General features: G+C 40.3%; 1 protein-coding gene across 1 annotated transcript in view; it reads left to right on the top strand.

Moving 5' to 3' along the window:
* Positions 1 to 13,910, top strand: part of LOC136429282 (neurogenic locus notch homolog protein 1-like) — a 33,294-nt gene that overhangs the window by 8,244 nt on the left and 11,140 nt on the right. The window contains exons 12-27 of the mRNA XM_066419143.1: positions 53 to 122; positions 1,097 to 1,204; positions 1,636 to 1,749; positions 2,003 to 2,116; positions 2,370 to 2,483; positions 4,958 to 5,071; positions 5,325 to 5,438; positions 6,984 to 7,097; positions 7,351 to 7,464; positions 7,718 to 7,831; positions 8,084 to 8,197; positions 12,155 to 12,268; positions 12,522 to 12,635; positions 12,889 to 13,002; positions 13,256 to 13,369; positions 13,623 to 13,736. Coding sequence (XP_066275240.1) covers positions 53 to 122; positions 1,097 to 1,204; positions 1,636 to 1,749; positions 2,003 to 2,116; positions 2,370 to 2,483; positions 4,958 to 5,071; positions 5,325 to 5,438; positions 6,984 to 7,097; positions 7,351 to 7,464; positions 7,718 to 7,831; positions 8,084 to 8,197; positions 12,155 to 12,268; positions 12,522 to 12,635; positions 12,889 to 13,002; positions 13,256 to 13,369; positions 13,623 to 13,736 — 1,774 coding nt within the window. The remainder of the gene's footprint in view (positions 1 to 52; positions 123 to 1,096; positions 1,205 to 1,635; positions 1,750 to 2,002; positions 2,117 to 2,369; positions 2,484 to 4,957; positions 5,072 to 5,324; positions 5,439 to 6,983; positions 7,098 to 7,350; positions 7,465 to 7,717; positions 7,832 to 8,083; positions 8,198 to 12,154; positions 12,269 to 12,521; positions 12,636 to 12,888; positions 13,003 to 13,255; positions 13,370 to 13,622; positions 13,737 to 13,910) is intronic.

The raw sequence follows: 13,910 nt of genomic DNA, 5'->3' as shown, positions 1-13,910 counted from the left end.
TGTTGCTTTAATCTAAATCTACCCCCCGTTCACCCCTTTTAAACAATTTTAGCTTGGAGATGTATGGGAAGATGATGGTGAGGAATGTAAATGCTTGGAAGGAGATACGATCGAATGTGAAGGTAAGAAAACTAGGAAACTATACTTTTATAAGAGTGAACTAAGATACAATGTATATACATATTTTCGTGGAGGTACATGTAAATGCCATTTCGAATTTCGAAGGGAAATATAAATGACTACAATACCGTCAGCAATTTGCATCAGAGATAGCAACACATGATATGTCGTTGCAGACATAGACCCCGATCACACTCATTTTTTTCAATCGCGATTGAAGTATAATCGCGATTGAATCGATCCAATCGCGATTGATTTTTTCAGTGTGAACGCTCCCAATCGCGATTGGAACGATCCAAAACGATCCAATCGCGATTGGATTGTAACTACCTCCGGAGGTAGTTTGATTGGATTAATCGCGATCGGATCCAATCCAATCCTATCAAATTTTGAGTGTGAACACAACTACGATTCATTCCATCGCGATCGGCGGAGATTTCGGCTGGTTCCGGGGGTGGGAGGTCATACATGCGGGTACGTGGGGTCATAGTTCGCATCGCGCGGGAAAACAAACCCAATCCGCACGTCAGATCGCTCTTTTACAACAACAACAACTTTTCATCGTCAACAATGCCCAAGAAGAAGAATAAAACTCCGTCAGTAACTTCAGCTGGTGGCAGATGGCGCGATGAGGAGACCAGGGTCCTCATCGCAATCTGGGGGAGAGAGGAGGTGCAGGCCAAACTGGGGAAATGTCACCGAAAGAGGGACATTTACCGCACCAAGTGACAATGTCTAGCGGAAAAATAGACACAAAACAAGGACAACAAGGACAACAACAACATTTACCAGATGATCGCCGATAGCATGCTTCAATCGTGCTTCAATCGCGATCGGATCACGGCGTACTTTAATCCACTTGGCGAAAAGCAGTGTGAACGCAAAAGTTTCTTTGCGTTCAATCGCGATCGGATCGAACAATCGCGATTATACTTCAATCGCGATTGAAAAAAATGAGTGTGAACGGGGTCATAAGACGAGTGTGCCTCTGATCCTTGTCAATATGGCGCAACTTGCGAGGATGAGGTCAACGGCTACACCTGTACTTGTGCTGCTGGCTACGAAGGAGTTCATTGTGAAACAAGCAAGTTTTTTCTATTATAGCTGTCTTAACGTACACTTGCATATATCCTAGGCGTTACAGGTTAAAGGAAGATGTATACCATATTACGTTTGATGAAGTACAAAATTCCCTTGAAAATGCAAGTACCTACAAAAGGGGTACAACACATCCCTATGCGACCATTTGATTTTATTCTTCCTTGACTATTATATTCTGACGGTGTTATTCAGAAAACAAAGCAACTTTTTGACAGTTTCTCTTTGGCAACTACAGAACTCCTTGCTTCCTAGTTATGTTTTGCGGTCATCCAGCTATTACCTGCAAAGCTCTCGTATCAGTAGATTACAACAAGCTTCTTAACGACGAAAATACAATAATTTTGGGAGGTGCATGGCATTTGTACACGATTTTTGTGGAGGCACATTAACTTCCATCCCAATATGTTAATACAGACATCGACGACTGTGCATCTGTGACCTGTCAAAATGGCGGCACTTGCGTTGACGGCGTCGACAGCTACGCCTGTGATTGTGTTGCTGGCTATGATGGTGACCATTGTGAAAATGGTAAGTGCTCCTATTATAACGCCGTAATCATTTTCTTTTTCAATTTCAATGAGCTCTCTCTTCAAAATACACGACTATGTCCTAGTTACGTTTTACGGTCATCCAACTATTTCCTGCAAAGCTCTCGTATCACTGGATCACAACAAGCTTCTTAACGACGAAAATACAATTTCTATAATTTTATGAGGTGCATGGCATTCGTAAACGATTTTTCTTGAGGCTAATTAACTGCCATCCCAATATGTTAATACAGACATCGACGACTGTGCATCTGTGACCTGTCGAAATGGCGGCACTTGCGTTGACGGCGTCAACAGCTACGCCTGCGATTGTGTTGCTGGCTATGATGGAGACCATTGTGAAAATGGTAAGTACTCCTATTATAACGCCGAAATCATTTTCTTTTTCAATTTCTAAGAGCTCTCTCTTCAAAATACACGACTATGTCCTAGTTACGTTTTACGGTCATCCAACTATTACCTGCAAAGCTCTCGTATCAGTGGATCACAACAAGCTTCTTAACGACGAAAATACAATTTCTTTATTTTTGGGAGGTGCATGGCATTTGTACACGATTTTTCTTGAGGCACATTAACTTCCATCCCAATATGTTAATACAGACATCGACGACTGTGCATCTGTGACCTGTCAAAATGGTGGCACTTGCGTTGACGGCGTCGACAGCTACGCCTGTGATTGTGTTGCTGGCTATGATGGAGACCATTGTGAAAATGGTAAGTACTCCTATTATAACGCCGAAATCATTTTCTTTTTCAATTTCTAAGAGCTCTCTCTTTAAAATACACGACTATGTCCTAGTTACGCTTTACGGTTATCCAACTATTACCTGGAAAGCTCTCGTATCAGTAGATCACAACAAGCTTCTTAACGACGAAAATACAATTTCTATAATTTTATGAGGTACATAGCATTCGTACACGATTTTTCTTGAGGCACATTAACTGCCATCCCAATATGTTAATACAGACATCGACGACTGTGCATCTGTGACCTGTCAAAATGGCGGCACTTGCGTTGACGGCGTCGACAGCTACGCCTGTGATTGTGTTGCTGGGTATGATGGAGACCATTGTGAAAATGGTAAGTACTCCTATATTATAACGCCGAAATCATTTTCTTTTTCAATTTCTAAGAGCTCTTTCTTCAAAATACACGACTATGTCCTAGTTACTTTTTACGGTCATCCAACTATTACCTGGAAAGCTCTCGTATCAGTTGATCACAACAAGCTTCTTAACGACGAAAATACAATTTCTATAATTTTATGAGGTACGAAGCATTCGTACACGATTTTTCTTGAGGCACATTAACTGCCATCCCAATATGTTAATACAGACATCGACGACTGTGAATCTGTGACCTGTCAAAATGGCGGCACTTGCGTTGACGGCGTCGACAGCTACGCCTGTGATTGTGTTGCTGGGTATGATGGAGACCATTGTGAAAATGGTAAGTACTCCTATTATAACGCCGAAATCATTTTCTTTTTCAATTTCTAAGATCTTTCTTCAAAATACACGACTATGTCCTAGTTACGTTTTACGGTCATCCAACTATTACCTGGAAAGCTCTCGTATCAGTGGATCACAACAAGCCTCTTAACGACGAAAATAAAATTTCTATAATTTTATGAGGTACATAGCATTTGTACACGATTTTTCTTGAGGCACATTAACTGCCATCCCAATATGTCAATACAGACATCGACGACTGTGCATCTGTGACCTGTCAAAATGGCGGCACTTGCGTTGACGGCGTCGACAGCTACGCCTGCGATTGTGTTGCTGGCTATGATGGAGACCATTGTGAAAATGGTAAGTACTCCTATTATAACGCCGAAATCATTTTCTTTTTCAATTTCTAAGAGCTCTCTCTTCAAAATACACGACTATGTCCTAGTTACTTTTTACGGTCATCCAACTATTACCTGGAAAGCTCTCGTATCAGTGGACACTGCACGAAATGGCCTCGTATCCCGGCGTATACGTACAGGGATTCCTCCGGAAATATTCCATATCCCGGTGCGGATTTAGCGTATCCGTTATAACTAACGGACACGCTAAATCCGCACCGGGATATGGAATATTTCCGGAGGAATCCCTGTACGTATACGCTTGGAAACGAGGCCATTTCGTGCAGTGGGATCACAACAAGCTTCTTAACGACGAAAATACAATTTCTATAGTTTTGGGAGGTGCATGGCATTTGTACACGATTTTTCTTGAGGCACATTAACTGCCATCCCAATATGTTAATACAGACATCGACGACTGTGCATCTGTGACCTGTCAAAATGGCGGCACTTGCGTTGACGGCGTCGACAGCTACGCCTGCGATTGTGTTGCTGGCTATGATGGAGACCATTGTGAAAATGGTAAGTACTCCTATTATAACGCCGAAATCATTTTCTTTTTCAATTTCTAAGAGCTCTCTCTTCAAAATACACGACTATGTCCTAGTTACTTTTTACGGTCATCCAACTATTACCTGGAAAGCTCTCGTATCAGTGGACACTGCACGAAATGGCCTCGTATCCCGGCGTATACGTACAGGGATTCCTCCGGAAATATTCCATATCCCGGTGCGGATTTAGCGTATCCGTTATAACTAACGGACACGCTAAATCCGCACCGGGATATGGAATATTTCCGGAGGAATCCCTGTACGTATACGCCGGGAAACGAGGCCATTTCGTGCAGTGGGATCACAACAAGCTTCTTAACGACGAAAATACAATTTCTATAGTTTTGGGAGGTGCATGGCATTTGTACACGATTTTTCTTGAGGCACATTAACTGCCATCCCAATATGTTAATACAGACATCGACGACTGTGCATCTGTGACCTGTCAAAATGGCGGCACTTGCGTTGACGGCGTCGACAGCTACGCCTGCGATTGTGTTGCTGGCTATGATGGAGACCATTGTGAAAATGGTAAGTACTCCTATTATAACGCCGAAATCATTTTCTTTTTCAATTTCTAAGAGCTATCTCTTCAAAATACACGACTATGTCCTAGTTACTTTTTACGGTCATCCAACTATTACCTGGAAAGCTTTCGTATCAGTGGATCACAACAAGCTTCTTAACGACGAAAAAACAATTTCTATAATTTTATGAGGTACATAGCATTCGTAGACGATTTTTCTTGAGGCACATTAACAGCCATCCCAATATGTTAATACAGACATCGACGACTGTGCATCTGTGACCTGTCAAAATGGCGGCACTTGCCTTGACGGCGTCGACAGCTACGCCTGTGATTGTGTTGCTGGGTATGATGGAGACCATTGTGAAAATGGTAAGTACTCCTATTATAACGCCGAAATCATTTTCTTTTTCAATTTCTAAGAGCTCTCTCTTCAAAAAACACGACTATGTCCTAGTCACGTTTTACGGTCATCCAACTATTACCTGCAAAGCTCTCGTATCAGTGGATCACAACAAGCTTCTTAACGACGAAAATACAATTTCTATAATTTTATGAGGTACGAAGCATTCGTACACGATTTTTCTTGAGGCACATTAACAGCCATCCCAATATGTTAATACAGACATCGACGACTGTGCATCTGTGACCTGTCAAAATGGCGGCACTTGCCTTGACGGCGTCGACAGCTACGCCTGTGATTGTGTTGCTGGCTATGATAGAGACCATTGTGAAAATGGTAAGTACTCCTATTCTAACGCCGAAATCATTTTCTTTTTCAATTTCTAAGAGCTCTCTCTTTAAAATACACGACTATATCCTAGTTACGCTTTACGGTTATCCAACTATTACCTGGAAAGCTCTCGTATCAGTGGATCACAACAAGCATCTTAACGACGAAAATACAATTTCTATAATTTTATGAGGTACATAGCATTCGTACACGATTTTTCTTGAGGCACATTAACTGCCATCCCAATATGTTAATACAGACATCGACGACTGTGAATCTGTGACCTGTCAAAATGGCGGCACTTGCGTTGACGGCGTCGACAGCTACGCCTGTGATTGTGTTGCTGGGTATGATGGAGACCATTGTGAAAATGGTAAGTACTCCTATTATAACGCCGAAATCATTTTCTTTTTCAATTTCTAAGATCTTTCTTCAAAATACACGACTATGTCCTAGTTACGTTTTACGGTCATCCAACTATTACCTGGAAAGCTCTCGTATCAGTGGATCACAACAAGCCTCTTAACGACGAAAATAAAATTTCTATAATTTTATGAGGTACATAGCATTTGTACACGATTTTTCTTGAGGCACATTTACTGCCATCCCAATATGTTAATACAGACATCGACGACTGTGCATCTGTGACCTGTCAAAATGGCGGCACTTGCGTTGACGGCGTCGACAGCTACGCCTGTGATTGTGTTGCTGGGTATGATGGAGACCATTGTGAAAATGGTAAGTACTCCTATTATAACGCCGAAATCATTTTCTTTTTCAATTTCTAAGAGCTCTCTCTTCAAAATACACGACTATGTCCTAGTTACTTTTTACGGTCATCCAACTATTACCTGGAAAGCTCTCGTATCAGTGGACACTGCACGAAATGGCCTCGTATCCCGGCGTATACGTACAGGGATTCCTCCGGAAATATTCCATATCCCGGTGCGGATTTAGCGTATCCGTTATAACTAACGGACACGCTAAATCCGCACCGGGATATGGAATATTTCCGGAGGAATCCCTGTACGTATACGCCGGGAAACGAGGCACTTTCGTGCAGTGGGATCACAACAAGCTTCTTAACGACGAAAATACAATTTCTATAGTTTTGGGAGGTGCATGGCATTTGTACACGATTTTTCTTGAGGCACATTAACTGCCATCCCAATATGTTAATACAGACATCGACGACTGTGCATCTGTGACCTGTCAAAATGGCGGCACTTGCGTTGACGGCGTCGACAGCTACGCCTGCGATTGTGTTGCTGGCTATGATGGAGACCATTGTGAAAATGGTAAGTACTCCTATTATAACGCCGAAATCATTTTCTTTTTCAATTTCTAAGAGCTATCTCTTCAAAATACACGACTATGTCCTAGTTACTTTTTACGGTCATCCAACTATTACCTGGAAAGCTTTCGTATCAGTGGATCACAACAAGCTTCTTAACGACGAAAAAACAATTTCTATAATTTTATGAGGTACATAGCATTCGTAGACGATTTTTCTTGAGGCACATTAACAGCCATCCCAATATGTTAATACAGACATCGACGACTGTGCATCTGTGACCTGTCAAAATGGCGGCACTTGCCTTGACGGCGTCGACAGCTACGCCTGTGATTGTGTTGCTGGGTATGATGGAGACCATTGTGAAAATGGTAAGTACTCCTATTATAACGCCGAAATCATTTTCTTTTTCAATTTCTAAGAGCTCTCTCTTCAAAAAACACGACTATGTCCTAGTCACGTTTTACGGTCATCCAACTATTACCTGCAAAGCTCTCGTATCAGTGGATCACAACAAGCTTCTTAACGACGAAAATACAATTTCTATAATTTTATGAGGTACAAAGCATTCGTACACGATTTTTCTTGAGGCACATTAACAGCCATCCCAATATGTTAATACAGACATCGACGACTGTGCATCTGTGACCTGTCAAAATGGCGGCACTTGCGTTGACGGCGTCGACAGCTACGCCTGTGATTGTGTTGCTGGGTATGATGGAGACCATTGTGAAAATGGTAAGTACTCCTATTATAACGCCAAAATCATTTTCTTTTTCAATTTCTAAGAGCTCTCTCTTTAAAATCCACGACTATGTCCTAGTTACGTTTTACGGTCATCCAACTATTACCTGGAAAGCTCTCGTATCAGTGGATCACAACAAGCTTCTTAACGACGAAAATACAATTTCTATAATTTTATGAGGTACAAAGCATTCGTACACGATTTTTCTTGAGGCACATTAACTTCCATCCCAATATGTTAATACAGACATCGACGACTGTGCATCTGTGACCTGTCAAAATGGCGGCACTTGCGTTGACGGCGTCGACAGCTACGCCTGTGATTGTGTTGCTGGCTATGATGGAGACCATTGTGAAAATGGTAAGTACTCCTATTATAACGCCGAAATCATTTTCTTTTTCAATTTCTAAGAGCTCTCTCTTTAAAATCCACGACTATGTCCTAGTTACGTTTTACGGTCATCCAACTATTACCTGGAAAGCTCTCGTATCAGTGGATCACAACAAGCTTCTTAACGACGAAAATACAATTTCTATAATTTATGAGGTACATAGCATTCGTACACGGTTTTTCTTGAGGCACATTTACTGCCATCCCAATATGTTAATACAGACATCGACGACTGTGCATCTGTGACCTGTCAAAATGGCGGCACTTGCGTTGACGGCGTCGACAGCTACGCCTGTGATTGTGTTGCTGGCTATGATGGAGATCATTGTGAAAATGGTAAGTACTAGTTTACCATTGATGCTAGTTTAGATACAGCCAACAATTCTATTTAGTACCAATAGCCTATTGCTACAACAAAGTCAGACACAGTTTACTGACGCATGTATGTTTTTCTCTGTTTTTACCATGTATTTGCAATTAGCCCACGGGCATGAACTTGCAATAAACTTCCATTATAACGCCGAAATCGTTTTCTTTTTCAATTTCTAAGAGCTCTCTCTTCAAAATCCACGACTATGTCCTAGTTACGTTTTACGGTCATCCAACTATTACCTGGAAAGCTCTCGTATCAGTGGTGAACAACAAGCTTCTTAACGACGAAAATACAATTTCTATAATTTTATGAGGTGCATGGCATTCGTACACGATTTTTCTTGAGGCACATTAACTGCCATCCCAATATGTTGATACAGACATCGACGACTGTGCATCTGTGACCTGTCAAAATGGCGGCACTTGCGTTGACGGCGTCGACAGCTACGCCTGTGATTGTGTTGCTGGCTATGATGGAGACCATTGTGAAAATGGTAAGTACTCCTATTATAACGCCGAAATCATTTTCTTTTTCAATTTCGAAGAGCTCTCTCTTCAAAATACACGACTATGTCCTAGTTACGTTTTACGGTCATCCAACTATTACCTGGCAAGCTCTCTTATCAGTGGATAACAACAAGCTTCTTAACGACGAAAATAGAATTTATATAATTTTATGAGGTGCATGGCATTCGTACACGATTTTTCTTGAGGCACATTAACTGCCATCCCAATATGTTAATACAGACATCGACGACTGTGCATCTGTGACCTGTCAAAATGGCGGCACTTGCGTTGACGGCGTCGACAGCTACGCCTGTGATTGTGTTGCTGGGTATGATGGAGACCATTGTGAAAATGGTAAGTACTCCTATTATAACGCCGAAATCATTTTCTTTTTCAATTTCAATGAGCTCTCTCTTCAAAATACACGACTATGTCCTAGTTACGTTTTACGGTCATCCAACTATTACCTGGAAAGCTCTCGTATCAGTGGATCACAACAAGCTTCTTAACGACGAAAATACAATTTCTATAATTTAATGAGGTACATAGCATTTGTACACGATTTTTCTTGAGGCACATTAACTGCAATCCCAATATGTCAATACAGACATCGATGACTGTGCATCTGTGACTTGTCAAAATGGCGGCACTTGCGTTGACGGCGTCGACAGCTACGCCTGTGATTGTGTTGCTGGCTATGATGGAGACCATTGTGAAAATGGTAAGTACTCCTATTATAACGCCGAAATCATTTTCTTTTTCAATTTCTAAGAGCACTCTCTTCAAAATACACGACTATGACCTAGTTACGTTTTACGGTCATCCAAGTATCACCTGGCAAGATCTCGTATCAGTGGATCACAACAAGCATCTTAACGACGACATCTGTTATTTCTCATCTATATCAATGGTTTAGCTTTTGTATCTGATGAAATATATGCACTATTATTTGCTGATGACACGAACTTATTTACTTCCCACTCAAATCTTGAATTTTTAGTAAGCAAAATGAATCGCGAATTAGACAAAATGAACAAATGGTTCCAAGCAAATAAATTATCATTAAACGTTAAGAAAACGAATTTCATTATTTTTGCGGGGAAAAATAAGAAATATGATAAAGAAAATGTCAAAATAGCGATCAATAACACACCTATTGATCAAGTAACTCACACTTGTTTTTTAGGTATCACCATCGATGAAAAATTAACTTGGAAAAAACATGTTGACCTTATTTGCCAGAAAATTTATAAAAACATAGGTATTATCAGAAAAATTGTAAATCTGCTATCTCCAAAAACATTCCTTATATCATACTACAGTCTTATATATCGCTACCTAGCATATTGTTATATAGTATGGGCTAGTACATACGCCACAACATTAAAACCACTTCTTCTCTTACAAAAACGTTTTGTTCGTTTAGTTTCAAATGTCTCCTACACATTCCCCTCCTCATCGCTTTTTCGTAATCTAAAAGTTATGACTATATATGATATTAACAAGCTTCAAACTTCTATTTTTGTCCATAAAATAATCAATGATAGTTCCTGTGAACCAAATCAATTCAAACGTCTTTTTCACTACAACTCGGAATTTCATCATAATAATAAAAGGCAACGAACCAACTTGAAACAGATACAAACAAAAACACAGCAGCGAATGTTCTCCATGATGTACAGATGCCCGCAAACTTGGAATAGCTTACATGAAAACTTACAGAACTGCAAATCACTACTGAGATTAAAAAACATGTTAAAAAGCTCCATTTTAAACAATCAATCCTTTGCTTAACCTTCTATTCTTTGGTTTTTCATTTATATCCTGCATGTCTGGGTGCATTTTTTGTGTTATTGACTTGTGTTGTTATATATGCTTGTCGTTATTTGCATCGTTATTATTTATCGAATTGTTTCCTTGCTTATTTAGTTGGTAATTTTTCTGTGTTCAGTTAGGTAATTGTTTCTTTATATATGATAATTTAGTTCTTGTTTTTTGTTATTGTTATTATTAGTTATTGATTTGTTATTTGTTACGATATTAAGTTGTTATTTTTTTCTCTATATCTTAATTTATCATTGTAATTCATTCTGTTTGAAAAATGGGGATGGAATATTATAGACCACATTGGTCTCTACCTTCCCCGGCACTATGTGTATTGATCTGTCATATGTATGTAAAATTCTTTTACCTGTGCGAAAAAAAAAAAAGAAAACGACGAAAATACAATTTCTATAATTTCGGGAGGTGCATGGCATTTGTACACGATTTTTCTTGAGGCACATTAACTGCCATCCCAATATGTCAATTTAGACATCGACGACTGTGCATCTGTGACCTGTCAAAATGGCGGCACTTGCGTTGACGGCGTCGACAGCTACGCCTGTGATTGTGTTGCTGGCTATGATGGAGACCATTGTGAAAATGGCAAGTACTCCTTTTATAATACCGAAATCATTTTCTTTTTCAATTTCTAAGAGCTCTCTCTTCAAAATACACGACTATGTCCTAGTTACGTTTTACGGCCATCCAACTATTATCTGGAAAGCTCTCGTATCAGTGGATAACAACATGCTTCTTAACGACGAAAATACAATTTCTATAATTTTGTGAGGTGCATGGCATTCGCACACGATTTTTCTTGAGGCACATTAACTGCCATCCCAATATGTAAATACAGACATCGACGACTGTGCATCTGTGACCTGTCAAAATGGCGGCACTTGCGTTGACGGCGTCGACAGCTACGCCTGTGATTGTGTTGCTGGCTATAATGGAGACCATTGTGAAACTGGTAAGTACACCTATTATAACGCCGAAATCATTTTCTTTTTCAATTTCAAAGAGCACTCTTTTCAAAATACACGACTATGACCTAGTTACGTTTTACGGTCATCCAACTATTACCTGGAAAGCTCTCTTATTAGTGGATCACAACAAGCTTCTTAACGACGAAAATACAATTTCTATCATTTAATGAGGTAAATAGCATTTGTACACGATTTTTCTTGAGGCACATTAACTGCCATCCCAATATGTCAATACAGACATCGATGACTGTGCATCTGTGACCTGTCAGAATGGCGGCACTTGCGTTGACGGCGTCGACAGCTACGCCTGTGATTGTGTTGCTGGCTATGATGGAGACCATTGTGAAAATGGTAAGTACTCCTTTTATAACGCCGAAATCATTTCCTTTTTCAATTTCGAAGAGCTCTTTCTTCAAAATACACGACTATGTCCTAGTTACGTTTTACGGTCATCCTACTATTACCTGGAAAGCTCTCGTATCAGTGGATAACAACAAGATTCTTAACGACGAAAATACAATTTCTATAATTTAATGAGGTACATAGCATTCGTACACGATTTTTCTTGAGGCACATTAACTGCCATCCCAATATGTTAATACAGACATCGACGACTGTGCATCTGTGACCTGTCAAAATGGCGGCACTTGCCTTGACGGCGTCGACAGCTACGCCTGTGATTGTGTTGCTGGCTATGATGGAGACCATTGTGAAAATGGTAAGTACTCCTATTATAACGCCGAAATCATTTTCTTTTTCTATTTCTAAGAGCTGTCTCTTCAAAATCCACGACTATGTCCTAGTTACGTTTTACGGTCATCCAATTATTACCTGCAAAGCTCTCGTATCAGTGGATCACAACAAGCTTCTTAACGACGAAAATACAATTTCTATAATTTTGGGAGGTGCATGGCATTTGTACACGATTTTTCTTAAGGCACATTTACTGCCATCCCAATATGTCAATACAGACATCGACGACTGTGCATCTGTGACCTGTCAAAATGGCGGCACTTGCGTTGACGGCGTCCACAGCTACGCCTGTGATTGTGTTGCTGGGTATGATGGAGACCATTGTGAAAATGGTAAGTACTCCTATTATAACGCCGAAATCATTTCCTTTTTCAATTTCTAAGAGCTCTCTCTTAAAAATACACGACTATATCCTAGTTACTTTTTACGGCCATCCAACTATTACCTGGCAAGCTCTGGTATCAGTGAATAACAACAAGATTCTTAACGACGAAAATACAATTTCTATAATTTAATGAGGTACATAGCTTTCGTACACGATTTTTCTTGAGGCACATTAACTGCCATCCCAATATGTTAATACAGACATCGACGACTGTGCATCTGTGACCTGTCAAAATGGCGGCACTTGCGTTGACGGCGTCGACAGCTACGCCTGTGATTGTGTTGCTGGCTATGATGGAGACCATTGTGAAAATGGTAAGTACTCCTATTATAACGCCGAAATCATTTTCTTTTTCAATTTCTAAGAGCTCTCTCTTCAAAATACACGACTATGTCCTAGTTACGTTTTAAGGTCATCCAACTATTACCTGGAAAGCTCTCGTATCAGTGGATCACAACAAGCATCTTAACGACGAAAATACAATTTCTATAATTTTGGGAGATGCATGGCATTTGTACACGATTTTTCTTGAGGCACATTAACTGCCATCCCAATATGTCAATAAAGACATCGACGACTGTGCATCTGTGACCTGTCAAAATGGCGGCACTTGCGTTGACGGCGTCGACAGCTACGCCTGTGATTGTGTAGCTGGCTATGATGGAGACCATTGTGAAAATGGTAAGTACTCATTTTATAACGCCGAAATCATTTTCTTTTTCAATTTCTAAGAGCTCTCTCTTCAAAATACACGACTATGTCCTAGTTACGTTTTACGGTCATCCAACAATTACCTGGAAAGCTCTCGTATCAGTGGATCACAACAAGCTTCTTAACGACGAAAATACAATTTCTATAATTTTGGGAGGTGCATGGCATTTGTACATGATCTTTCTTGAGGCACATTAACTGCCATCCAAATATGTCAATACAGACATCGACGACTGTGCATCTGTGATCTGTCAAAATGGCGGCACTTGCGTTGACGGCGTCCACAGCTACGCCTGTGATTGTGTTGCTGGCTATGATGGAGACCATTGTGAAAATGGTAAGTACTCCTATTATAACGCCGAAATCATTTTCTTTTTCAATTTCTAAGAGCTCTCTCTTCAAAATACACGACTATGTCCTAGTTACGTTTTACGGTCATCCAACTATTACCTGGAAAGCTCTCGTATCAGTGGATCACAACAAGCTTCTTAACGACGAAAATACAATTTCT

Source organism: Branchiostoma lanceolatum, chromosome 3, assembly GCF_035083965.1.
Source record: "Branchiostoma lanceolatum isolate klBraLanc5 chromosome 3, klBraLanc5.hap2, whole genome shotgun sequence".
Lineage (NCBI taxonomy): Eukaryota > Metazoa > Chordata > Leptocardii > Amphioxiformes > Branchiostomatidae > Branchiostoma > Branchiostoma lanceolatum.
The sequence above is the reverse complement of the archived record's forward strand: the minus strand, read 5'-3'. Positions and strand labels throughout refer to the sequence as shown.